This window comes from Nilaparvata lugens, chromosome 3 (assembly GCF_014356525.2).
Source record: "Nilaparvata lugens isolate BPH chromosome 3, ASM1435652v1, whole genome shotgun sequence".
Taxonomy (NCBI): domain Eukaryota; kingdom Metazoa; phylum Arthropoda; class Insecta; order Hemiptera; family Delphacidae; genus Nilaparvata; species Nilaparvata lugens.
In genome coordinates, this window is record NC_052506.1 from 39852038 (window position 1) to 39879709 (window position 27672).

The following is a 27672-nucleotide window of genomic DNA, read 5'->3' on the forward strand; positions in this document are numbered from 1 at the left end:
ATCAGGGTTATCAAATTTCAGTAATATACAGCAGTATGCAGTGGATAATTGAAATAACATGAGTTTATATTATATATATATATATATATATATATATATATATATATATTATATATATATATATATATATATATATATACGATTCGTTCTATAACGTGGTTTAAAGGTTTATATTGGTGGAATGGGTGAGGGATGGTTGTCATGTGATCGTTCTAGGGCCGGACAGTTTCAGTCATTTGCTCCAAAATATGTTTTTTTAAAGTCAGGTTGAAGCTCGCTCGGCTCTCGATAGACCTGATAGAAACAGGAAGTGTATTCCATGCACGACAGGCACTGACTAAGAAGGATTTTGTGAAAATAGTAGTTCAATGATTGGGTATCCATAAAGTACTTTCTCCGGTTCTAGTATGTGAAGCATCTATCCTCCTACCTTCAGAGACAAATTTGAAATCATCTTTAAAATAGTTCGGATTACCGTATTTCAAGATATCTCTAACAAGCTTGACTATTCGAAAAAGCCTCTGATCGGGAAGCTTCAATGTTGAACTAGCAATGTGGGCTGGGTGATATGATCATGGCGTTGGAGAGAGTAGACGAAACGTAGACAATAATTTTGGCAACGCTGTAGTTTATCATTCAGAGTGACTTGCATATCGTTAAGAACAGAATTACAATACATTAGATGTGGGGAGATGAGAGATTGAACCAATAATAATTTAATGTTTCTAGGGAGGATATCGTGCATTTTCTTCAATGCATGCATGGCTGAGAATACCTTTTTACAAGTTTTGATCACTTGTTCTGACCAGTCAAGAGTATTATTCATAATAATGCCTAAATTTTTAACTGAGCTACAGTAAGGAATGTCATTACCGTCTACACTAATTTTGTGAATCGATTCAAGGTCAATATTGTTTATAAGACGAGTGATAGAAGAGTACCGGTAACTGCAGGCAAGCATGGACATTGGAATACAATATAATTGATAATTCGATGAATTAAATAGAAATTAGATATTATTCTGGGGAGTTTTCATTAAATTAACATTAGAGTTTCTAAAGCTGACCCTGAAACAGAACAGAAATCAGTAATTTTTGGTATATGTGACTAACAATTGTATCTCACAATATTGTATTGCACAATTGTATCTCAACTAGTTTTGAAGATATCAATCAATTTTTTTTTTTAAATTGAAGAGGAAGAAAAAATAGGTGTTGGTAATATAAATTTTATCCTAAAATACTAATTCGAACATCAAAACAACAATTATGTTCTGGTCAATTTATATCAGGTTCAAGTCCTTTACATTTATAGTAATTAAGATGATTGAATAGAGAAATTGAACATTGAGATAGGATTCAAGAGTTGAGATAAAGAGATTTTTCAAAAATAGAGACTCTTGGAGTATGGGAAGAACTTTAAAGTTGAGAACTGGGAGTTGAAGATGTGGTGAACAATGTACAAACCTTTACTTTTGATCACATTTTCTTATGATAATGATAAATTTAAATTGAATGAACTCTTGAATCAAGTCAAATAATCACTAACCTGAACAAGTCTGACCAAAGCTTACTGAGCCTGGGCCAAGACCAAATCTCTCCTAAACTAAGCTTTTTCTAATCTGAGAATTTCCTAACCTAAGCTTTACCTAACCTTAGCTTCACCTAACTTGAGTTTTTCCTAACCTCAAGCTTTTCCTAACCTTAGCTTCTTCTAACCTAAGCTTTCCCTAACCTTAAGAATAATAATAATAATAATAATTTCTCTGGATGTTGGACGACACATCCAGAGGAGTTTATTCATAAATTCAACATACATTACATTACATATTTTTTAATATAACAATATTCAGGGTTTGGAAAATGATACCTCACTATATAATATATGTGTCGAGATTATCATCAAATTAATACTAATTTATGCTACAACAGATAATACAAAAATTCCAAAAAATCTAAAACTATTACCCTAAGCATCACCTAGTACAAAGATACTAAACCGAGGTACTATTTTCTACCTATAAATTACCTTATTTAAAAAGAATACTACTTAAATCTAAATCCTACTTACTATTAGTTCCTCACTACTTTGTATCTCAATACTGAATAACCAATGTCTAATTTTTCTTTTGAAGCTATTGAAATTTTCCTCTCCTTTGATTTCTAATGGTATTCTATTAGATATTGTAGGCCCTAAATATCCTAGTGATCTTTGCCCAAATGCTGTATTCATCCTTGGTACTTCTTGGTTGTAACGTTCTCTTATTCTAGTATTATGGCTATGATTTATGATATGGTTCCTATTTTGATGTTTTTTCATATACCCTAATAACAACAATATATAAAATTGCCTAGCGCTGAGTACTCTATTTTCTATAGATAATTATACAGTTGGAAACCGGATATCCCAGTTTCCCATTATTTTCAAAATGTGTTTTTGAGTTTTAAATAATGGATCTATAAAACTGAAGTAAGCTGCACCCCAAACTAAGACTGTACCTTAAAAGAGATTCAACTAATGTTAAGTATACAGTTTTTAACATTTCTTTGTCTATGATACACCTCTAACTTTTTCCTAACCTAAGCTTATCCTAACCTAAGCTTTTCCTAACCTTTGCTTCTCCTAACCTAAGTTTCTCCTAACTCAAAGATTTCCTAACCTAAAACTTTTCCTAACCTGAGCTTTCAAAAACCAAAGCTTTCCCTAACCAAAGCTTTTCCTAACTTAAGCTTTACCTAATGTTAGCTTCTCCTAACCTAAGCTTTCCCTAACCTAAACTTTTCCTAACCAAAGCTATTACCAACCTAAGCTTTTCCTAACCTAAGATTTTCCCAACCTAAGCTTCTCCTAACCTCAGCTTCTCCTAACCTAAGTTTCTCCTCACTCAGAGGTTTTCCTCAACTAAGCCTTCACTAACCAAAGCTTTTCCTAACCTAAGCTTTCCCAAACCTCAGCTTTACCCAACCTTAGCTCCTCCTAACCTAAGCTTCCTAACCAAAGCTTTTCCCAACTTAAGCTTTTTCCTAACCCAAGCTTTTCTCAACCAAAGCTTTTCCTATCCTAAGCTTTTCCTAACCTTAGCTCTTCCTAACCTTAGCTTCTCCTAACCTTTTATTTTCCTAACATGGGCTTTCCCCAACTTTAGATTCTCCTAACCTCAGCTTTTCCTAACCTATTTTTTCCCCAACCTAAGCTTTTCCTAACCTAAGCTTTCCTAACTTGTGCTTTTCTTAACCTAAGCATTTCCTAATCATAGCTTTCCCTAACCAAAGCTTTTCCTAACCTAAGTTTTCACAAACCAAAGCTTCCCCTACCAAAGCTTTTCCTAACCTAAGCTTCCTCTAACCTAATCTTTTCCTAACCCAACAGTTTCCTAACTCAAGTTTCTCCTAACCCAAGCTTCTCCTAACCTAAGTTTCTCCTAACTCAAAGCTTTTCCTAACCTAAGCTATCACTAACCAAAGCTTTCCCTAACCAAAGCTTTTCCTAACCTAAAGCTTTTCCTAACCTAAGCTATCACTAACCAAAGCTTCCTCTTAACAAAGCTTTTTCTAACCTAAGCTTTACCTAACCTTAGCTTCTCCTGAAATAAGCTTTCCCCAATTTTAACTTCTATCAAAGCTTTTCCTAACTTATGCTTTTCCCAACCTATGCTTTTCCCAACCTAATCTTTTCCTAAACTAAGCTTTTCCTATCCTTATCTTCTCCTAACTTAAGTTTCTCCTAACACAAAGCTCTTCCTCACCTAAGCTTTCACTAGACAAAGCTTTCCCCAACCAAAGCTTTTCCTAACCTTAGCTTTCCTAACCTAAGCTTTCCTAACCTAAGCTTTCCTAACCAAAGCTTTTCCCAACCTAAGCTTATTCCTAACCCAAGCTTTTCTCAACCCAAACTTTTCCTAACCTAAGCTTCTCCTAACCTAAGCTTCTCCTAACCTGAGCTTTTCCTAACCTTAGCTTTTCCTAACCTATTTTTTCCCAACCAAAGCTTTCCCTAACCAAAGCTCTTCCTAACCTAATTTTTTCTGAGCCCAACAGTTTCCTAACCTAAGTTTCTCCTAACCAAAGCTTTTCCTAACCTAAGCTTCCTCTAACCCAACAGTTTCCTAACCTAAGTTTCTCCTAACCCAAGCTTCTCCTAACCTAAGTTTCTCCTAACTCAAAGCTTTTTCTAACCTAAGCTTTCACTAACCAAAGCTCTCCTAACCTAACCTTTTTCAACTCAAACCTTTGTAACTGAGTTTTTTATTTTCCCCAACCTAACAAAGCCTAACTCAAACTACCAAATGCAGTCCAGCCCAACCTTTGAGCTCCCCTCTAACCAAGCATAGTCCAACCTAATATATCAAAGCCTTACCAGATAAAGACTGAGCAACCCTCAGACTTGCTCAGTCTTCATCACTTAAGGTTGGATAGTCACATCAAACTTTGGTAGGTAGGGTTTCATCAATAGCTTTGGATACAGGAGAAAATGTGGTGAGCAGTAATGGTTAGCTCCATTAAAAAATATTCTCAACATTTTTCAGGCAAAAACTGGCACATTTTTGATATTTTCCAGATTTCCTATCAACTTCATCAATAGCATTAAATACAGGAGAAAATGTGGTCAGCAGTAATAGTTAGCTCTTTGATGGATTTAGAATATTTTTTTTTACAAATTTGATTTATTTGAATTCTAATTCAAAATTATTTTTTTCCCATAATTGGAATTCTTTTTTTGAAAAAATTGAAGATAGTAAAAATTATAACTGGAACCGTTTTAAGCATAAGTTAGCCTGTGGTACTTTTCTGTGAGTTGTATAATTCTGAATGATTGAATAAATAAATAAACTTTAATTATTAATATTATAATTATTAACTTTAATTGAATATTATGCATAAAAAGCCTAACGTCTTACTAAAAGTTCTAACTAGCACTATCCCCATTTTAAACAATAATTTTGGCTTTATAATGAGATTCTGAGCTTGAAAATAAATGATAATGTGAATTTATTACACATTTTCACATAAAAAAAATCAATTTATTACATCTCTTTTTGCATAACAATCACTAAATTAATTTTTCTATTGAATTACACGGCTGTACACAGGCTAACTTCATAAGGAAGGTATATTATTTTTTACCCTTCTCCTTCTCTTACTTTTCTTTATTTTTTACATTTTTAATTTATTTTTTCTTTCTTGTACATTCTCCTGATTTGCGAAATTGAATTATTTTTCATCATGGTTTTGTTGGATGATTTTAGCGGTAATATTGAAGATGGATGCTATAATACTATAGAAATAGAAGATATACTCGATTTTCAACCATTTAACATTTTTAATGAAGGCTGCCAATCCTCCTTAAATATCTTACATTTGAACATACGCAGCATGAGGTGTAATTTCGATGAGTTTTCATATATGCTGCAGCATTGTAAAACTGATTATCACATGATAATTTTGTCGGAGACATGGTTGTCTGATGATCATGAGTTTAACTTCAATCTAAATGGCTATCAAGTAATTGATTCACCAGCTATATTTAGTAGGTCTGATGGATTATGTATATTTATAAAGGAGAATTTGAGGACTGAGACTCTGGAAATTGACATTGCTTCAGCAAATTCAATTATTCTAGATGTTCATGATCCAGTTGCAGCGAGATTTCACAATTATTGCAGTTTACAGATCCCCATCATTACGGGTTGATGAGTTTATTGAAGACCTAGGGCAGTGCTTAGAAAAATTGAAAGATAGAAATAACATTATTTTGGTCGGCGACATAAATATTAATAAAAATCTAAATACAAATCTTGTAAATGAATACTGTAGCTTACTGCATTTAAACGGTTTCCAATCTTATATCAATAAATCAACTAGAATTCAAGGTAATTCAGTATCCTGTCTTGATCATATTTTCTATAAGAGTAGGAAACCTAAATCTGAAGAGATTCTAGGCATTATTTTTAAAACAAGCATCACGGACCACTTCGGAATAGGCCTTGTTGTGGAGTTCTTGGACCTCACACTCGAACCTAAAGAGCAAGTGAAATTCATTGAAAAAATAAATTATCCACAGCTAATTGATGTTCTAAAAAAGAATCTTGGGATTGTATAATGAAGGGGTGTGACTTGGAAAATCTAACAGAAATTTTTATTATTAGACTAAATAAACATATAAATACTGCTAAAACTAAAGTTAATCTGCGGCATAAATTACAGCCATTAAAGAATTGGATGAGCGTGAATTTGATCAACTGCATAAGAAGACGAGACAAAATGTATAAAAATATGGCAAAACAACCCCTAAACCTTGAACTAAGGAACAAATACACTAGATATAGAAACATACTGAGGAATCTAATAAAGAAAGCTAAACAGGATTATTTCAAAAATAAAATAGCACAAAATAAAACAAACTGTAAAAAATTATGAAGTTGTATTAATGAATTACTTGACAAAAAAACTAGGAACACTAATATTAAAATTTAGCCCACCATACTCAACAAGCATTTTTCTGAAGTGGGTAAGACCTATGCTGAGAGATTGCAATTGAATTCTATCCCTAGAAATATCAACCAAGCAAATTTTCCTGAAACCCATAGAAATTCTCCTAATTCCTTTTTCTTTTATCCAATGAATGAACATGAAATAATAAACACTGTAAGGACTCTAAAAGATAATTCTTCACCGGGTATTGACAAAATCAGCAATAAATGTTTAAGAAATATATCCAATTATATAGCAAAACCTTTAGCTTTTATTATAAACGAATGTTTCAAACATGGACACTTTCCTCAGGAGTTTAAAGTTGCAAGGGTTGTTCCACTATATAAGGCGGGGAATGTAAATGATCCATCAAACTACAGACCAATAAGCTTACTTTGCAGTTTATCAAAGGTTATGGAGAAGGTAATAAAAATAAGACTTATAAACTATCTAGATAGCCAAACATTATAAATAAAAATCAATATGGGTTCCAGGCTGGGAAGAGTACACAAGATGCCATATCACATCTCTTAAACATTGTTACTGAGAATTTTACAAGTAGTAGGAAGACTCTTACAGTTTTTTTGGATCTGGCAAAAGCCTTCGATACAATACCTCACAAAAAACTGTTAACAAAGTTGGAAAACCTAGGAATTAGGGGTATAGCTCTAAAATTGTTTGAAAATTATTTAAAGGATAGAACACAAATAATAACTATTGGTGACAAGACAGATCAAACAAATTTATCAGGATATGGTGTACCACAGGGTACGGTGCTTTCTCCGATACTATTCCTCATTTATATAAATGACCTACTAAATTTGAGTACTGATAAAAGAACGCTTATCTCGTTTGCCGATGATACCACAGTAACATTTACAGGTACATCATGGGAGGATGTATATGCTCTTGCAGCTGAGGGATTGAGCGTCTTGGTTGAATGAAAATACACTCACACTCAATCATAAAAAAGTACATATATAACTTTTTCACCAAATGCTAGGACTCAGCCTATAAATCTGACCTTGTAGTTGCATTCTCCTTCCTGCAGTCTGCCTGCATCAACCCCTTGCCAGTGTGCAGTACTGGATAAAACAGACTCTGCCAAGTACCTTGAGATTATTATTGATTCACATCTTAGATGGAACTGTCAAATTGATGATAAATGTAAAAAGCTAAAATATTTAATATATAGATTTCTCAGAATTAGTTTGATTAATGATAAAAGTATTTCAAAGTTGCTTTATACTGCTTACATTCAATCCATCTTGCAGGATGGTTTACTGGCGTGGGGTGGTGCGGCGGGTTGTCACATAGGTAGGTTGTTTGTGGTGCAAAAGCATATTATGAGAGCAGTGTTGGGTAAGCCCAGACTCTACCCAAGCTCAGAGTTATTAAGAGAATTTGATGTTCTGACTCTAAGACAGCTATATATTAAAAGTCTAATTCAGTATGCGGATAAAAATAAAATTCAACATCATATCCGTGAAACCCCGTACAACCTAAGAAATTTGACAGTGGTCCAAAACAGAGTTGACCTGAATGTTTGTCGATATCAATTCAATTACAGAGTTAATAGATTAATAAATGTTGTGCCTAGTAGAATTATTAAAATAAGCTGTAAGAAACAAGAAAACAAGGAAGTGGATAATTGGATAAAAACAAATGATCTTATTGTATGGTGATCTGAGTTTGTCAGGTACCTATTTCTTGTCTACCGATTTTTTTAAGAGTTGTGGAGGATTTCCGTTGTGTTTCTGTATTGAACTTACTTAATTTTCAAAACTCAATATTTCATTTTGTAGTTTGTGTACCGTATTTCTGTCTGTCTGAAGTGTTCTCATAACTATGTCTTATTCTATTTGTAGGAATACTTAATAATGTAGAAAAATATAAGTAATATATATATATAATATAAGTGAATATATGAATGTTGAAATATATTTCACATAAGAAGAATAATCAAAATAGTTTATGCATTGTTTTTGCTTAGAATAGTTCTCCTTCTTGCTGCTTTGTTGTGATCAGAATTTATATAGACTCCTTCCTGCGCTCAGGTTTTTACCTTTGCAGGGAGATATTTCTTCATAGACTAATGTAATATTTCTGTTTCTATGAATGTATTTTTTTGAGGAGATAAAATTATATAATACCTAAATGAGACTTCACAAATTTAGTATCCGTTTCAATTCAATTCAATTCAAATTCTTTTATTGCTGTAACATTTTTTCAAAATGCATAACAAAGTCAAAACATATATAAAACAGATGAGTTAAAACAGTCAAAGATCACAGATTATGTATCACATATTATCTAACAGTTCATTTTTATTGTATGGACATTTTTCAACAAGGAAAGTTTCTATTCTATTCTTAAAACATTTAGTCTCTAGACATTTAATGTTATCAGGTAAATTATTAAACAGTCTGATGCCATACTCAATAAAACTATTTAGTGTGTATGAATAATTACATTGATTCACTCTGAGAGCAGACGCATTTCTAGTAAAATGATTATGAAAAGTATTATTCAAAGGAATAAATGCCAGATTCTTCTTTATATACATTAATTACTCAAAAGCATAGATAGCAGGTACAGTTAATATTTTCATTTGTTGGAATAGAGGTTTACAATGTGTTCGACCATGGACATGAGCAATCACTCTAATTGCACGCTTCTGCAAAACAAACAGTCTCTTAACGTTAGTGACATTCCCCCAGGCAACAATACCATAAGACAAATGGCTATGAACATATGCATAATAGACAGTAATTAGTACAACTGGGTTAACAAAGAATTAATTTCAAACGGTTCAATAAAAATAAACCTTTAGATACTCTCTTAAATAATAAGTTTACATGAGTCTCCCACTTAAGATTACTCTGCAATGTGATGCCCAAAAATTTTGTATTGTCACTACTAGAAGTGAAGCCAAAATCCAACATTTGGGTTTTGTCCTTGTTAAGACAGAGTGAATTTGCAGCAGACCAGTCTTCAACAATTAAATTAACACAATTTTGAGAGTAATTTAACAAATTATTACATTTGATCTGAATAGCCAAGTCATCAGCATGAAAGACTTAACAAAATCATTGCTTATGGCAGCTGGAAGATAATTAACATAGATAATAAAAAGAAGTGGGCCCAGTGTAGAACCTTGAGGAACACCAAATCTTACTTCACAAAATTTTGAGAAGCAGTTGTTATAAAAGACTGCCTGAAATCTATCATTTAAATAAGAGGAAATCAGATTTACTGCATTATTATCAAAGCCATAAAACCTCAGTTTCTGCAATAAGATATCATGCTTTATAGTATCAAACGCCTTAGACATATCAAAGAAACTGCCCTTAACCCTATTTCTCTCATCAATAGAATACATGCAGTGCTTCATAAATTCAGAGATAGCCATTCCAGTTCCTCTAAAAGGTCTAAACCCATATTGACTATCACTGAAAAGATTATTTTTATCAAAGTATTCAATCATTTGCACATATAAAATATTCTCAAAAATTTTGGAGAAAATAGGAATTATAGAAATGGGTCTGAAATTATTAGAATCAGAAGTAGAGCCCTTTTTAAACAAGGGAATTACCTTAGAGTATTTGAGGCATTTAGGAAATATCCCCTCATCAATGCAATCATTAAATAAGCAACACAAAATTTCACAAATAAAAGGAGAAGCAAGTTTAACAATAAAAGAATTAAGATTAAAAACATCAAGACAGGAACTATTTTTTAAAGATAAAATGGTGTTATGAACCTGTTCAACACTAGTATGGTGGAAAACAAAAGAACTATTAACAGCATCAGGTACAGAATTTTTAAACTTATCAAGATAGTGTGCTACACTGCAATGCGCAGGAGGAACACTCTGGACAATACGATTAACATTGTCTAAAAAGAAATTATTAAAACCATCTGGAGTGTGACCATCACTGACATTACACTTCGATACATCATTCTTGTTCATATTCTCTCTTACTATAGACCACAATATCTTGGGTTTTACAGTAGCCTGAAGGATACGATTATTATTGTAATTACGTTTGGCTTCTTTCACCATTTTTCTAAAAAGTTTTTTACAGTTATTAAAACCTATTCTATAATTGGGCAAACCAGTGCTTCTATACAATTCATACAACATCAAACAGAATTCTTTCATTTGTCTTAATTCGTTGTTATACCATTTTACCTTATGTGAAAAAGTTCTTCTGGAAACATTCTTCAATGGAAAAACACAGTCCACAATACCAACAAAAATTTCATGGAAATGGGCAAATTTATCATCAATGGAAACAAATGAAAAAATAAACAGCCAATTTACTACAGCCAGTAAAGATTCAAAATGGATAACATTAGTATTACATATATGACGAATAACTCTATTGGGTTTATGATCAGCATAAACAACAGTCTTATGGGAGCTTAAATCTAATGAACACTTAAAAATTATGGCAAAATGGTCAGACACTAACATAGGTTTGACTGCTGTTGAAACTATTCTATCTACATGAATAGAAGTGGCAACATTGTCGATACATGAGCCTGAACCAAACAATGTGGAGGCTGGTCTGGTAACTTCATTAATTAATAATTTGAGATTAAAACTAAGTAACAAATTTTGAAACACCATCTTGAAGGTAGAATTGGTCATAATATCAATATTAAAATCACCACAAAGGATTACAGAAGCATTAGATTTATTCCTATTATTAAGCATATCAAGCAAGTTGAACATAATTTCAAAGAAATTATCCAAATTACTATCATCAGGTACTCTGTACACCTCGATACAGGTGAGCAAAGAAAGAAAATTACTAAATATTGTTATTTTTAGATTCCTTTTATTTGTTTACGTTGTGCACTGAGTTGAATAAATCTAGACAAAAGTTAATTGTTAATAAATCTAGACAAAAAAAGTTGCAACCTGGTAGTGACTTGTTAATAAAATATGAACACAAAGTTAAGTTATTGTTCCAAAGTAACACAATTCATAAAATTAGAAATAATGTATACATCAAAAAACTCCAAATCAAACAAAGAAACTCTATAGCTTAAGAAATATATAGCTTAGCTTGAGTAATGTATAGCTTAGCTTACATTATAGCTTACATTGCACTAGCACAAACAACAACCAAACAACAAAACACAACAAGTCACGACGACTAGCCTGCTTGAACTGAGGAACTGACGCAGCGCGACCACGTGGAGCCAACAGGCGGGAGGGGTAGCGGGGTAGTTGCAGACTCAAGTTGCAACTCAAGTTAGCGCTGCAACTCGCATTGCCAACCGGGGTTGGCAACCGCCTTTGATCTTTACCGACTCCGGTCGGAAAACCAAATTTCGATTGCCAACTCGCAAAATCGGTCTCCAACTACGGTTGGCAATGCGAGTTGCAGTTGTTTTAATGCGTGCAACTCAAAATTGCCGATAAATGTCGGCAATCATTGGTTGCCAACTCCGGTGTAAACGCGGCTTAATAAACACGTTCAAACACACTAGCAGGAACCCCAACTTTGAAAGATGAGTATGAGCTTGGATGCTTAGATGAGAGTTTTTCAACTACAGAATCGTTTATATCCTGCTTGGTCAAAAACTCTTCAAGGATCTCGCAAGATGTATCAGGAGTTAATCTAGAGACAAACAGAAACATTTTACGATCCAAAACTGTCAGATAGTCAATACCGGTCATGTTACCAGTAATAAATTTTCTCTTCTTTTTAACATTTACATTACCCTGCAACTTGGAACTCACAGGCCGTTGTCCTATGTTTCCAGGAACTGGGTTTTTAGGTTTCCTATTTTTCCTACCAACTACTGAAGCCCAGCTGTTATCATCAGACTTACTAACATTGATTGTTGGAACAGGTAAGTTTGAGACACATACGAATGGAGAAGAAGATGATAGATTATTATCATTTAACTGATCATGCATATAAATCAAGTCACTATTCAACAAGTCACTATTGTTATTGTCCTGATCGGGTGAATCAATTTTCTGATTAAAACTACTATTATGTCCATCATAGTATTTAGTCAGTTCTTTTACACTTTTATTCAAGCTGTCAACACGAACATGTTCATGATTGTCCTTAGTCACACTTAGAAATGTTTTTAATTTCACATCAATCATAGATTCAATTTTTTGAAACAGTCTATCATTAAAAGAATCAACTGAATTTAATTTAGAACCAATATTACTAAGGGGTAATACATTGGGGTTACTAATTTTTTCAAAAAAAAAGTATTCCAACTATGGGGAAAAATGTAGATTAAATTAGAATTTAAATATATCGAATTTAAGTTTCTAAAACAATAACAATAAAATGAATATTGAACTCTTGAATCATTAATCGAACAAGTTGAAATCGGAATAGTACCTGTGGTACTTTTCTGTAAGTTGTATAATTCTGAATGATTGAATAAATAAATAAACTTTAATTATTAATACCTAAATGAGACTTCACAAATTTAGTACCCATTGGGGTTACCAATTTTTTCAAAAAAAGTATTCCAATTATGGGAAAAAATGTAGATTTAAAAAATTATAATTTAAATATATCAAATTGAAGTTTGTAAAACAATAACAATAAAATAAATATTGAACTCTTGAATCATTAATCGAACAAGTTGATATCGGAATCTTTCTTATCGAGCAATTTCAAAAACCGATGACAACTCTATTTAGCATGCTTTAAATTTGTGACTTTTAGAGAATAGAGCAGCAACTCTATAACTCTACAACTCTATGGTGCTAGTAAAAACATGATAGGATTATAGGTCAGACAAAATTAAATATTTGCTATTAATATTGATAGGTAATATTAAATTTCATCGATTAGAATTTTTATTCAGTTACCGACACGTATTTTTTCTTCTTCTTTCATTAAAAGAATTGAGTCCCATATCTTTAATAATAGTTGATACAAATAATATTATAATTTAGAATCGTCCTTTTTACAAAATAAGGTTAGTTTTGAAACAGCTATTTCTAATATTAAAATTGAATCAAATGGTATAAAAATATGCTAGCGCGCTTTATTTTGTCTTCCTCTTTCATTCAAAAGAAATTTGAGTCTATATCTTCAATAATAACTGAGATAACATGGGGAGCTCACCGGCTAGAGCTTAGCCATTTAAAGTGCAAATATAAAATTTTGTTCCAAGTCGGACAAAATATCACATAATCTAATCCAAAAGTTTTTAAAGGAACAGAACCAGTATATCTTTTAAAATACCTGATCCTGATGCGTCCGTTCTGAACTAGTACCTAGAATATTGTCCAAACTGATAAAATTTTTGCTATTGTTTGAAATGTGAAAATAAAAATATGATAAGCTTACCTTCCCATGTTTGTATTGTAATCATTACAGTAGTTCAACTAAAAGCAAGGTTTTAAAACAGCAATTGTTCATGTAATAATAATGTTATGAATTATTGATTTTAACACGTATCACTAGATGGACCGTACACAGAAGAATTTACTTTAACATGATCAACTTTATATTTTGGTTTGTATCATAGCATATGTATAGATCATAGTTTGTAAACACTACTGAAAAGGAAAACTGAAAACTTGAATGAACAGCTGATGCTGAAAATGGTCACTGATCAGCTGTGGAGTGTGGAGCTATATAACATCAGTCTTACCAACAATCAATATAATTATAATTTGATTGAAATATTCATGCTCTCAGCTCTCTATTTTTATGGAATTGACGGATTTTCTAATAAGTTATCGAATTGATCAAGCTCTATCAGAATAAAACATGATAAGAATATCTCGTTTTGTTGAAATTCAGTTATCGATCGTAATCCTAATGGGTCACCGGAGTTCCACCTGCCATGAAAACCGCAACCCACCAAAAAATTGAGCAGCTTCACTTTGTCTCTGAAACAGAGTAACGGCCAGCAACAGTCACAGTTATAACATCGTTTTCAAAAGTATTCTTTGAGTATCTATAGTGAGGCCCACGTTATAATGGTAGTGTACGATTTGCAATGGTGTTGCTATCCTTGTCTATCGTTCAACAAATGTGAAAGAGTTAGGGATTAGGTTTTATTTAGGTTATATTTGATAATGCTCCATTGATAGGTTAGGTTTTTGCTTTAAAATTGCAATATGCTAGAAGGGGCTAGGGTCTAGGTACAGTTATATTTTTTGATGTTTCAAAGGTAAAAGGATTGGTTAGGGGGTTAGGATTTTGCTTTGAACCACATTTTTGTGAACATGTTCATGAAATGAACCACATGTTTATGTTTTGTTCTAAAGATGACAAATAAATCTAAAGTATTAAATGTGAAAGGGTTAGATAATTTAGGTTATATTTAATAATGTGTTATTAGGATAGGTTAAGTTTTTGCTTTGAAATTGCAATATGCTAGAAGGGGCTAGGGTGCAGTTGAAGTTATGTTTTTTGATGTTTCAAATGTGAAAGGATAGGTTATGGGGTTAGGATTTTGCTTTGAAATCTGAATTATTAAATGTGTAGGGGTTAGTGGTTAGGTTTTTTTTGGATTATATTCGATAATGTTTCATAAGGTTGGGTTAGGTTTTTGCTATAAAATTGCAATATGCTAGAAAGGCCTAGGGTCCAGGTAGAATTATGCTTTTTGATATTTCAAAGGTGGAAAGATAGGTTAGGATTTTGCTTTGAAATTGCAATATGCTGGAAGGGATTAGAGGTTTTTCAAATAGTTATGTTTATTGATGTTTTAAATGTAGAAGGGGAGGTTGAGGGTTCGGTTTTTGTTTTGAAATGACAATATGCTGACTTAGTTATAGTGTTTTTTAACATCAGTTAGATAACAACTGTTATATTTTGATGTGACACTTCAAGAAACTGTGTAATGCAGTTTCTCAAGAAAACACTTAAGCTCCTCGTTATGCGCTCACAATGAGAGCGAGTGAGAGTGTTCGTTTCGGTTCACGGTCGTCTGGAAAGAGCACAAATAGGAGCAGTGGCGAGCAATGCAGCAGCAACTCGAAGGCATTCACCTGGAGATTGATTGATTGATTGATTGATTGATTGAGTACTTTATTTATGTAGATTACAATATATACTGGCTTATACACTTATATACAATAACTTACAATACTGCAAAATTATAGATGAATTTACATAATATAGACTAAGAAAATAATTATTGAACTGTATATGATATGAAAAAGCAATTTGTAATGTAATAACTATAGATAATAATCATATTGTTATGCATCTACATGAATTGGTGGAGCTTTGGACATATCAATATCCATTCTTCAGAAAGAATATTAAAAATATCCTCCCCACTAACTCTCTACCAAAACGTTAATTTCGTTATTTAAACTAAGGATTTATTTATTAATGGAAATATTGTGAAAGTTTTAATCAATATGAATATTAAAGAGAAAAAACAGAAAATTGATAAAGTAAAATAATTATATAGATAGATAAGATCAAATAATTGATTAATAAAATGAAGTAGGCTGAAAGTAGATCAGGGTTATCAACTTTCAGTAACATACAGCAGTATGCAGTGGATAATTGAAATAGCATGAGTTTATATCATATATATATATATATATATATATATATATATATATATATATATATATATATATACAATTCGTTCTATAACATGGTTCAAAGGTTTATATTGGTGGAATGGGTGAGGGATGGTTGTCATGTGATCGTTCTAGGGCCGGACAGTTTCAGTCATTTGTTCCAAAATATGTTTTTTTAAAGTCAGGATGAAGCTCGCTCGGCTCTCAATAGACCTGATAGTAACAGGAAGTGTATTCCATGCACGACAGGCACTGACTAAGAAGGATTTTGTGAAAATAGTAGTTCGATGATTGGGTATCCTTAAAGTACTTTCTCCGGTTCTAGTATGTGAAACATCTATCCTCCTACCTTCAGAGACAAATTTGAAATCATCTTTAAAATAGTTCGGATTACCGTATTTCAAGATATCTCTAACAAGCTTGACTATTCGAAAAAGCCTCTGATCAGGAAGCTTTAATGTTGGACTAGCAATGTGGGCTGGGGTGATATGATCATGGCGTTGGAGAGAGTAGACGAAACATAGACAATAATTTTGGCAACGCTGTAGTTTATCATTCAGAGTGACTTGCTTATCGTTAAGATTCTACTTCACATGAGGTGGAATTCATATTTCAGTTCCCATATATCTGAACGAAGAGGGGAACAAGTTCAGCAATGGCTCTCTTCGTTCAGCAACGGTCCTCCCACCACCGTTCTCCCAACTCGCTTGCTCACGCCCTCAGGGAGTAAACACGCGCACACACACTCTGTAGAAACTCACACACACACGCTCACGCTCGCGTGCTCGCTGCATGCGTGCCAATTCAGGCATAGAGAATGTGTAAACAACACTGTTGCCACATTGTGAAAGAATGGGCAAAAATATTGAATTCGCAAGCATGACTGCTGCTGTCTGTCTTCCCTGCTAACTGTCTTTCAAAATTATTCCTTCTGCTCTGCAGTCGTGCAGTACCAAACACTTGTTTGAGATTATTTTGTTACTTTGTTAATCAATTTATGTTTAAAGAAATGTAAATAAAAAAATAATTTGAGTATTTTCATAGTTTTATTTGAAAATAATCATGCAAAATTGAAGTTTACAAGTTAGATAATTATAGTACCGTATTGTTGTTGAGAAAATTTTAAAACAGTACTTAAGCTATTATTATTATTACTACTAAAATAACTCAACAAATTCATTTGGGACTAGGAAAATTGCAAATATATTTTATTGAATTTAGTGTAATATTATTCAACTATTAGCTCCAGCCATATTTATTTGGATACATATTTTTCAGAACCCAAAATGAGAATCATTTCTCAGTAATTCCAAAAAAGAAAATACATAACAAACTTAATGATCTCCAAGAAAAAAGTGGGACAAAAAGAGATGTTAAAAGTGATTAAAATATGGGAACTGCTGTTGATTCTAACAAAAAAATTTCTAAAAAATCCATTCTTTGAAAAAAGAAGTTTGAATAATGTGCTCAATATACATCAACTTGGCCCATGGCCTACAGCCATTGCATTTATTTTTTTCCACTCTTATGATATGATATGATTGAAAATCCTTTTTACAATAATCATTTGAAGAAGCAGCAATAAGAATATAGGGTCTACCTATTACCACACTTTTCAGACACAATAAAATTAAATACATTTCTTCACAAGTAGAGTTTGTTTGGTAATAGAGAAATATTATTGAAGCAATGACAATCATCACAATACTATATAATTATTTTGCTCAACAAATGGATTTGAGACTAGGAATATTGTAAATATATTTTATTGAATTTAGTGTAATATTATTCAACTATTAGCTTCAGCCATATTATTTGGATACATATTTTTCAGAACCCAAATTGAGAATCATTTCTCAGTATTTCCAAAAAATAAAATACATAACAAACTTTATGATCTCCAAGAAAAAAGTGGGACAAAAAGAGATGTAAAAGTGATGAAAATATGGGAACTGCTGTTGATTCTAACAAAACATTTTTCTAAAAAATCCATTCTTTGAAAAAAGAAGTTTGCATAAGTTGCTCAATATACATCAACTTGGCCCATGGCATACAGCTGTTGCATTTATTTTTTTCCACTCTTATGATATGATATGATTGAAAATCCTTTTTGCAATAATCATTTGAAGAAGCAGCAATAAGAATATAGGGTCTACCTATTACCACACTTTCCAGACACAATAAAATTGAATACATTTCTTGACAAGTAGAGTATGTTTAGTAATAGAGAAATATTATTGAAGTAATGATCACAATACTATATAATTATATTTTGCAAAACAAATTATCTATTGAAACTGTTGGTAGAAAACTAAACAGATATCAAAGACAAATAAAGTCTAAATATAACATTATATAGTTGTAATTAGGTTTATAATTGATAATGTACTGATGAATATTTTTGATCATTCTATACCTAATCCTTCAAGTAAAAACTAAAAGCAAAACAAATAAATTATTATAAGAAAATTATTGTAGCCTAAATGTAAAAAGCTGATGATTGATAATAATGCATTATATAATTATTATCATTGTATTTTTATTACCATAATAATTATTTGAAAGAAGATTCATTGATACATAATAGGCCCCTACTTGAAAAACTAAAACAAAATAGAACATCATGTAATAAGGCTTATAATTGATACAGTAGTATACTACTATCATATAGAATACTGTATCATTGGATATATAACAATAGCTAATTGAAGAGAACTAAAACAAAATAACACTTTTATACACGTTATAAGGCTCATGATTGATAATACAAAAACTTCATAATACAAAGACAAAATAAAACATTATTGTACCTATTCAATGATTCTTTCCATGTGTTCTTTGTGCCTCAATTATCCAATCTGGATTTCTAATTGGCATCGAACGTGTATGCTGAGGATCCACAAGTTCTGGCAACATGCAATCCATGTAGAACTTTGTCACTTGTGGGTATACCTTTGTATTCCAGAACTGTTCATCTCTGTACACGGTTAAAATTTCTGTGCCTTTTGGAGACCATATGCAAAATAAGCAGTAGTGACATTTTGTGATGTGAAGTTGCCCCTGCACTTGATAATAATAGTTATGGCTTGTATCCATTTCTATTTCAGAACCGTTCATTTTGCAGAATTTTAGAATGTTACCTTCTGCTGCTTCTCTAGGGTGCTGTTGACTTATGGTCTGAGGACATTTAACTTCTACAATTCCTTGCCCATCTTCTAAAATTCCATCCGGAGATGCAGCAAGAAATGGAGAATTTGCATCAATGAACAGACCACATTTCATTATTTTCTTCCCAGTTATTTCAGCTATTTTTTTGAGAGCAGCCTCCTCATTCATCTTCCCATATTGCATGGCTGACGAGCTTTTACCACCCCCATATAATGTTGTAATTAATTGCATATTTTATAAAGCAGCTCAACTAGAAATGATAATAATTGGCACTGATAGAAATAATAATTTACTGAAGTCATAAGTAACTATAAATTTATCATTTATTAGTATTAGTGATATAGAGAAAAAATGTCGATTTCCCCTTAGTTCTCTTGTAATTCACCATTTTGTTCTATCAAATTTTTTGTCTTTTTATTCATTCGGGTATGGAAATGGTTGAATCTCATGTACAATGATTATCGAGATAATGGCCACAATACTGTATACTAAAGACCACAATTTTTTCAAGTTTAACTTTATTATTTGATCGTCAAACCAGAACTTTCATTGGATGAAACGTGTAGACAATCAACTCTAAAGATAGCTAATAATAATAGAAAATAATTATTTAGCAGTAATAATAAATTATTCTTACCACACCAGAGAGAGAATTATTGTTGGTACGATAGGAGCGCTTTGCCCAACAGCCATCAGCAACAACCATCAATAGAGGTACTCCATCAGCATCAATGTCTCCCCTTTTAATTGCCTCATTGTTTTCTTCTTCAGCTGCCATCTCCATTGATTTTTCGGCTGTTTCCTTCCAGGCATCAGCTACTCGGTCATGATACTTGCGAAATGTATTGTAAGACATGCAAGGAATGTCTAAGCATGACAAAACCTCTTCCAGCTGGGAATGACCTCCTCCTGTGCTGATTGTACCAGAAACAGCTGATGTATTCACATCCATGGTTTTCTCGTTTGAGGCATTTGTCCAAAGAGATTTTTCTATATTACACATCTTACACTTGAGTGTGATACAAGAGTTCAAACCTTTTCTACATTCTTTCATTACAGTCATATCCTTGAAACTGCAATGAAATGGTAAGTGGTCATCAATTTTCTGAATTTGAGCAATGAATGAATGTAGGTCCACTATTCGTCTACCTTCTAACATCAATGAAGATGATGTCACAGGAATAGGATATGTGCTAGTTGCTTGAGGCAGTGCGATCTCATTACGAGTAGAAGCTACTGGCACTGAAGTTTTAGGATTTGTGCTAGTTGGTAGATGTGATGATATGCCTTCAGAAGTAGAAGCAACTGGTTCGGAAGTTTTAGGAGTTGTGCTAGTTGGTGGATGTGATGATATGCTTTCAGAAGTAGAAGCAACTGGTTCTGAAGTTTTAGGAGATATGCAAGTTGTTTGATGCAATGGAATACTTTTAGAAGTAGAAGCAATAACCGGATCCAACGTTTTGTAAACAGGAGATAATTTGGTGATAGTTTTTTGAGATGACTGTGGTGTATTCCTTTCTTCTGCACTGAAAGACATAAAAAAATGTATGTTAAAGATGATTTTGTAAAAATCTGGTATGGTACACTCATACAACTTTCCTTGCCTTTATGATATTTACAATTCAGCATAGATTTTTTTCAGAATTTCTGATTATTAATCTGAAGTTAAGTTCACTACAGTTTCTTATGTTCAGAGTAGTTAGCATAGAAAATTCTTGTGTTGTTAGCCTGATAATTGGGAATTGAAAATCAACTTTTGCATGGATGGGGTGGAGCCCCTGTTCGTTTTATTGATATGTGACCTGGGGCAGTTGATAGAGCCTATCAACTGCCAACAATATATGTCTATTTGGGATATGAGAAACATCAAAATTGTTAGAGCGGTTACTGGGAAAATCGCTGAGAAAATGTATTAGTATAGCCTACTTACATGATGTGTGAAGTGGTGCTGAAAATGACATTGCTTTCTGTATGCTCTTCCTCGACAAATTCCGTGGTCCTAGAAAGTAGACAAGGCATTGTACATTATGTAAATAATGATGTTTATGGAATGTTCAACAAGTATCAATAACATTTTGAACAATGTCTATAAAAACCACCCTGTTGGAAACCACCGTATTATCATTTATAAAATTCAATTTAGTACTGTATAGGATGCAATAATGTTTGAGAATGCTATAGTATAGATACAAATTTTTTTTTTTCAGTCTGTAGGAATGTTCTATGTAAAAAAGGTTCTTATGCTTCCACTCACCAAATTAGGAAGAAAAATATATTCTGTAATCAATGATACATATTATAATGATTTTGTCATGTTTTCATCAATTTATATTGGTTATAATTGATTAATAATTAGTTAACTCACATTATTATTGAGGGATTGTTGGAATCATCATTGGCTTCAGTCTGTGCTTGGACATTCTGTAATTTGGTCCTGGAATAATAGAAACAAAGATCAATCTAACTACTAGTATATAGAATACACAGATAGACAATGGTTAATTTTAATAGGCTTATTCTAGTACTAGTGACCACCTGGGTTGAAGAACTCGCTCAAGAACTGTTGTATTGTAATCTTTGAGACCCGCAACTTTAAATTATACAGAGTTAGTGAAAATATTATGGAGACAGTTTAATATTTCCTTTACGAGAATAATTTAACAGTAGGTTTCATTGGGGATCCTATTTGAAATGAAAAATTACTTTTGTCAATTGTGTTGTCCAACGAATTTTACCCATAAAAGGTTCCAAGAATATGTGTTCAATATTTGAAGCTGATTGGTCAAATCTTTCTAGTAATTGTAGAACATACAAACAGACAGACAACGACTTTGGCCTTCAGTAAGTCAGAAGTAAGAACTTTCTAACACACGTTCAATTAGTATTAGAACTTATTACAGTACATGACTTATTACAAGACTTATTACAGTAAGGTACCTAAAGCCATCAGCCTAGGCTTTGTACATTATCATTGACTAAGATAGACCTATATTCCTTGAAAAAATTCAAGGAATTTTTTTCAAGTTATTGGTACTCAGATTAGGCTACATTACAGTGTATGAAATAGAGAATCCATTCAATGTTTTAACTCTAACATTTCCAAATTTTCCAAGCCTAAGAATGTAAAATAATCATAAAATAATGTCAACCAAAAGATTATTGTTGAATCGACCGCCACGAGTTGAACATGACCTATACAACTCTTGACTATTTTGTTGACATATTGTCTGCTCACCAAATTTTCTTTTGATAATGATGGTTAGGCCTACATTAGGACTACAGTGTTTTAAATGGAAAGGTGGCACAATTTAACTCTATTTCATTGCATACTATAGATAACTAATTACTTTACCAAGGAAAATTGAAGCAAATATTGTAAAGTATTAGCTTACCTTTTTAAAGCCCAATATTGTTTCAATGCTGTTCCTCTTCGTTTGAGCGGTTTTGCACTGTGAAGCAATTTTCTTCCTTTGGTTGAATAGCGACGTTTGCTTCGTGATGTTTCTTCCATTTTTTACAAATCACAGTAGAATAAGCAACATTCATAACAAAAACCGAAGATGAAGAAAAATAAATTATCACCTAATCTTGGAAACAATAAAACTTCTTAATACACGAAGGCTGTGCTTGTTTTACATAGCATAAATGACAATACCATGTAATAAAGAAATCACAGAGTCTTATACTATATTGTCTATGATAGCAGAAGCAGAAACAAACATGCCAAGAGCACTCAAATATTGGAACATGGATAAGTTACAGGCCTTTGCTGTAGGTTATCTTATTTATAACAAATAAAACGGTACTTGAGTATTAAACGGAGGCCACCTAACCTACAGAAATATTTCGTACGGGATACCATAAATAACTACATAATTGGAAAGAACACACTTTAATAGATTAACAGGTGAAGTTTAGAATTAATCCGACGCCTGGTTCTGACGTTGTGCAACCCAGAACGCAGCAATGTCGGTCAGGATGGAGTTGAAATCGTCGCCGCCGCTAGCAGTCACATCTGACCCTGACCTTGGCCTACTTGGAGGGGATTTTTGCGAGTAGACACATGACCCATCTGATAACGCTCGACTCACAACAATACTAGAATAGTTCTACTACAACATCTATAACAATTTAACCTTCTATATGTGCCACGGCGCGTTTTGTAATAGTGGCCTCCGTTTTAATACTCAAGTACCAATAAAACAAATCTCATTCTATCTAAAAGGCGATTCATTACGGATGATGTAGTAGGTGGAAGGCGTGTTCATCACCACAGGTGGTGGCTACGCAGTTACCGCGGTGGGGGTAATGAAACGGTAGCGCATTCTGGGGAGAGACCAGTTCAACTAATTTTCAAATGAAACCGCCGTTATTGAGCTCAAATTCTGTGACATCACACAATTTCTCTTCACAATTTGTACAAAAACTATAAGGAATTTAAATAAAACCCCAACTGATTTGAATTCATGTTGTTAATCTCGATATGCTGGATTTTTTAATTACGCTGGTTGATGCTTCTCTTCAAAGATGACATCATCACACTAAATTCCCAAATTAGGAAGAAAAATATATTCTGTAATCAATGTTACATATTATAATGATTTTGTCATGTTTTCATCAATTTATATTGGTTATAATTGATTAATAATTAGTTAACTCACATTATTATTGAGGGATTGTTGGAATCATCATTGGCTTCAGACCTTCAGTCTGTGCTTGGACATTCTGTAATTTGGTCCTGGAATAATAGAAACAAAGATCAATCTAACTACTAGTATATAGACTACACAGATAGACAATGGTTAATTTTAATAGGCATATTCTAGTACTAGTGACCCCCTTGGTTAAAGAACTCGCTCAGGAACTGTTGAATTGTAATCTTTGAGACCCGCAACTTTAAATTATACAGAGTTAGTGAAAATATTATGGAGACAGTTAAATATTTCCTTTACGAGAATAATTTAACAGTAGGTTTCATTGGGGATCCTATTTGAAATGAAAAATTACTTTTGTCAATTGTGTTGTCCAACGAATTTTACCCATAAAAGGTTCCAAGAATATGTGTTCAAAATTTGAAGCTGATTGGTCAAGTCTTTCTAGTAATTGTAGAACATACAAACAGACGGACAACGACTTTGGCCTTCAGTAAGTCAGAAGTAAGAACTTTCTAACACACGTTCAATTAGTATTAGAACTTATTACAGTACATTACTTATTACAAGACTTATTACAGTAAGGTACCTAAAGCCATCAGCCTAGGCTTTGTACATTATCATTGACTAAGATAGACCTATACAGTATTCAAGGAATTTTTTTCAAGTTATTGGTACTCAGATTAGGCTACATTACAGTGTATGAAATAGAGAATCCATTCAATGTTTCAACTCTAACATTTCCAAATTTTCCAAGCCTAAGAATGTAAAATAATTATAAAATAATGTCAACCAAAAGGTTATTGTTGAATCGACCGCCACGAGTTGAACATGACCTATACAACTCTTGACTATTTTGTTGACATATTGTCTGCTCACCAAATTTTCTTTTGATAATGATGGTTACATTAGGCCTACAGTGTTTTAAATGGAAAGGTGGCACAATTTGACTCTATTTCATTGCATACTATAGATAACTAATTACTTTACCAAGGAAAATTGAAGCAAATATTGTAAAGTATTAGCTTACCTTTTTAAAGCCCAATATTGTTTCAATGCTGTTCCTCTTCGTTTGAGCGGTTTTGCACTGAGAAGCAATTTTCTTCCTTTGGTTGAATAGTGACGTTTGCTTCGTGATGTTTCTTCCATTTTTTACAAATCACAGTAGAATAAGCAACATTCATAACAAAAACCAAAGATGAAGAAAAATAAATTATCACCTAATCTTGGAAACAATAAAACTTCTTAATACACGAAGGCTGTGCTTGTTTTACATAGCATAAATGACAATACCATGTAATAAAGAAATCACAGAGTCTTATACTATATTGTCTATGATAGCAGAAGCAGAAACAAACATGCCAAGAGCACTCAAATATTGGAACATGGATAAGTTACAGGCCTTTGCTGTAGGTTATCTTATTTATAACAAATAAAACAAATCCCATTCTATCTAAAAGGCGATTCATTACGGATGATGTAGTAGGTGGAAGGCGTGTTCATCACCACAGGTGGTGGCTACGCAGTTACCGCGGTGGGGGTAATGAAACGGTAGCGCATTCTGGGGAGAGACCAGTTCAACTAATTTTCAAATGAAACCGCCATTATTGAGCTCAAATTCTGTGACATCACACAATTTCTCTTCACAATTTGTACAAAAATTATAAGGAATTTAAATAAAACCCCAACTGATTTGAGTTCATGTTGTTAATCTCGATATGCTGGATTTTTTAATTACGCTGGTTGATGCTTCTCTTCAAAGATGACATCATCACACTAAATTCCCAAAATAAGAAAAACTAAAAGAAAAAACTAATTAATAAAAATTGTACATCTTTGGAAAAACTATAATGATGAACCATGCAAATTTTCAAGTCAATATATGCTTCCATTCTTGAGATTTTAGTGAGCTGAGAACAGGAAAAATGCTTGTTTTTCAGCTTGCTCAGTGCATGTGAAGTAGAATCTTAAGAACAGAATTACAATACATTAAATGTGGGAAGATGAGAGATTGAACCAATAATAATTTAATGTTTCTAGGGAGGATATCGTGCATTTTCTTCAATGCATGCATGGCTGAGAATACCTTTTTACAAGTTTTGTTCACTTGTTCTGACCAGTCAAGAGTATTATTCATAATAATGCCTAAATTTTTAACTGAGCTACAGTAAGGAATGTCATTACCGTCTACACTAATTTTGTGAATCGATTAAAGGTCAATATTGTTTATAAGATGAGAATATCCAATTATAATGGGTTGTGTTTTGATGGGATTAAGCTTAAGGCCATTTTTCTTTGTCCATTCTACTATCAAATTGATATCCTGATTCATTATTCCAACTGTTTCATTAATTTTTGTTATGGGACAGCTTAAATAGATTTGAAGGTCGTCTGCATAAGTATGGAAACTGGAGAATTTGATAATGGAAGAAAGGTCATTAGCATACAAAGTGGAGAGGAGAGGGCCTAAAATCGAACCTTGTGGTACTCCATGCATAACGTTTTTCCAAGTTGACTTTTTGTCACCAACAGATACACATTGTTTCCTACCTAATAGATAGGATTTGAACCAAACTAACGAGTTGTGACTGAAACCAAGAATAGCCAACTTATTCAGAAGGACTGTATGATCAACAGTATCGAATGCTTTAGTAAAATCAAATAGGGTGAGGATGGTGCATTTTCTTTGGTCCATAGCTAACCTTATATCATCAGTGACACAAAGCAGAGCTGTCTCAGTTGAATGGAATTTTCTAAAGCCTGATTGAAAGTTATGAAGCTTACTATTGTTGTCTAGAAATTTTACAACTTGAGCATGAATGAGTCTTTCTAGCACTTTGGACAATGCAGGTAAAATACTGATTGGTCTAAAATCCTTAACTTTATTGGGTGATGGAACTTTATTTAGAGGGCAAACCAGAACAAACTTCCAGTTTTCAGGGAAAATGCCTTCTTCAAGTGACTTGTTGAAAATGTATGTAATGGTTGGTAAAACAGCAAATAACATCTTCTTGATAAATTTAATAGGAGTTTTCTCTACACCCATAGAATTACTATGAATACATTGAATTGCTCTGAAAGTGTCTTCATCTGAGATTGGATGGAAATGAAATTGATCAGTGATTGGTAAATCTAAGTTTGTAACCTGCTCTTCAAGATCATCGATATGATTAGCAATGACAACTTTGTTGCTGTAAAATCTGGCTTCTATGAAGAGCAGACTGTATTGTAAATACAGTACTGAAATAACTGCTAGAAATAATCAAAGCAGATCCTACATAAAGGTACTTGAAAAAATGACCAACAATGTGCGTGCATAGTTGATCAGACTGTTGTAAGCAAATTGTTTGAATGCTTAGCATGAATAGTAGCTCCAGGTTATAAGAAATGAAGAAAAACTGAAACAAAGTGATATACAAATAGTAAGTATTTATTAAATCAATTGTGCTAATTTGATCTGTGAAATTCATGAATAAGAAAATCAATGTAAAAATACCTTGTATATATAATATAAGAATAGTATGTCAATATGAAGTTTATTAATAACACAATTAGTAACACAATAAATGATTTACTAGCACAACAATATTGCAATTCATTCAGCATGAGCGCCTACTCCTAAATTGAAAAAATTGCAGATTAACTGAGAGGTTTATCATAGGTAAAGTTAATGGAATACTTGAAAATTCGAGCAATGAAAGGGTTTACCATCGTAAGTTTCAACATTTTTTTGTAAGTAGGTCGGGGAGGAAGGAAGAACATGAGTCAATGCCAACTAGAGCCAGCTTGACAAACAAAAACCAAATCAGAAAATGATGCAAAATGACAAATA

General features: G+C 32.7%; 2 protein-coding genes across 6 annotated transcripts in view; both read right to left on the reverse strand.

Moving 5' to 3' along the window:
* The window catches only part of LOC111051427 (U2 small nuclear ribonucleoprotein auxiliary factor 35 kDa subunit-related protein 1), a 97155-nt gene extending 83077 nt beyond the window's left edge, over positions 1–14078 (reverse strand). For 2 of the 4 annotated variants that reach the window (XR_005570762.1, XM_039423774.1), the window contains exon 1: positions 13817–14078. Coding sequence is in view for 2 of the 4 variants with exons in the window: in XM_039423774.1 (XP_039279708.1) it covers positions 13817–13824 (8 nt within the window). In the remaining 2 variants the exon portion in view is untranslated. The remainder of the gene's footprint in view (positions 1–13816) is intronic. The other 2 variants (XM_039423776.1, XM_039423775.1) reach the window with 1 other exon arrangement.
* A 3488-nt stretch (positions 14079–17566) lies between these two features.
* Positions 17567–25425, reverse strand: LOC120350425. 2 transcript variants are annotated; one of them, XM_039423778.1, is made up of 4 exons: positions 24871–25425; positions 23850–23926; positions 21119–21187; positions 17567–20714 (listed from the first exon to the last, which is right to left on the reverse strand). In XM_039423778.1, coding segments are annotated over exons 2-4 (987 nt in total). In that variant the 5' UTR covers positions 23852–23926; positions 24871–25425; the 3' UTR covers positions 17567–19798. The 2 variants fall into 2 exon arrangements, with proteins under 2 accessions (XP_039279712.1, XP_039279711.1); XM_039423777.1 differs by lacking the exons at positions 23850–23926; positions 24871–25425 and adding exons at positions 21554–21622; positions 22581–22961.
* Positions 25426–27672: the final 2247 nt, after the last annotated feature.

What these genes read in the sequence shown, in the direction of transcription:
- LOC120350425 (XM_039423777.1), bottom strand. Translation starts at nt 22,699, where the DNA reads ATGGAAGAAACATCACGAAGCAAACGTCGCTATTCAACCAAAGGAAGA. An exon ending in CAATATTGGGCTTTAAAAAG is followed by an intron (nt 21,623 to 22,580) that starts GTAAGCTAATAC and finishes CTATTATTCCAG; the next exon opens with GACCAAATTACAGAATGTCC. An exon ending in AACAATCCCTCAATAATAAT is followed by an intron (nt 21,188 to 21,553) that starts GTGAGTTAACTA and finishes TCTACTTTCTAG; the next exon opens with GACCACGGAATTTGTCGAGG.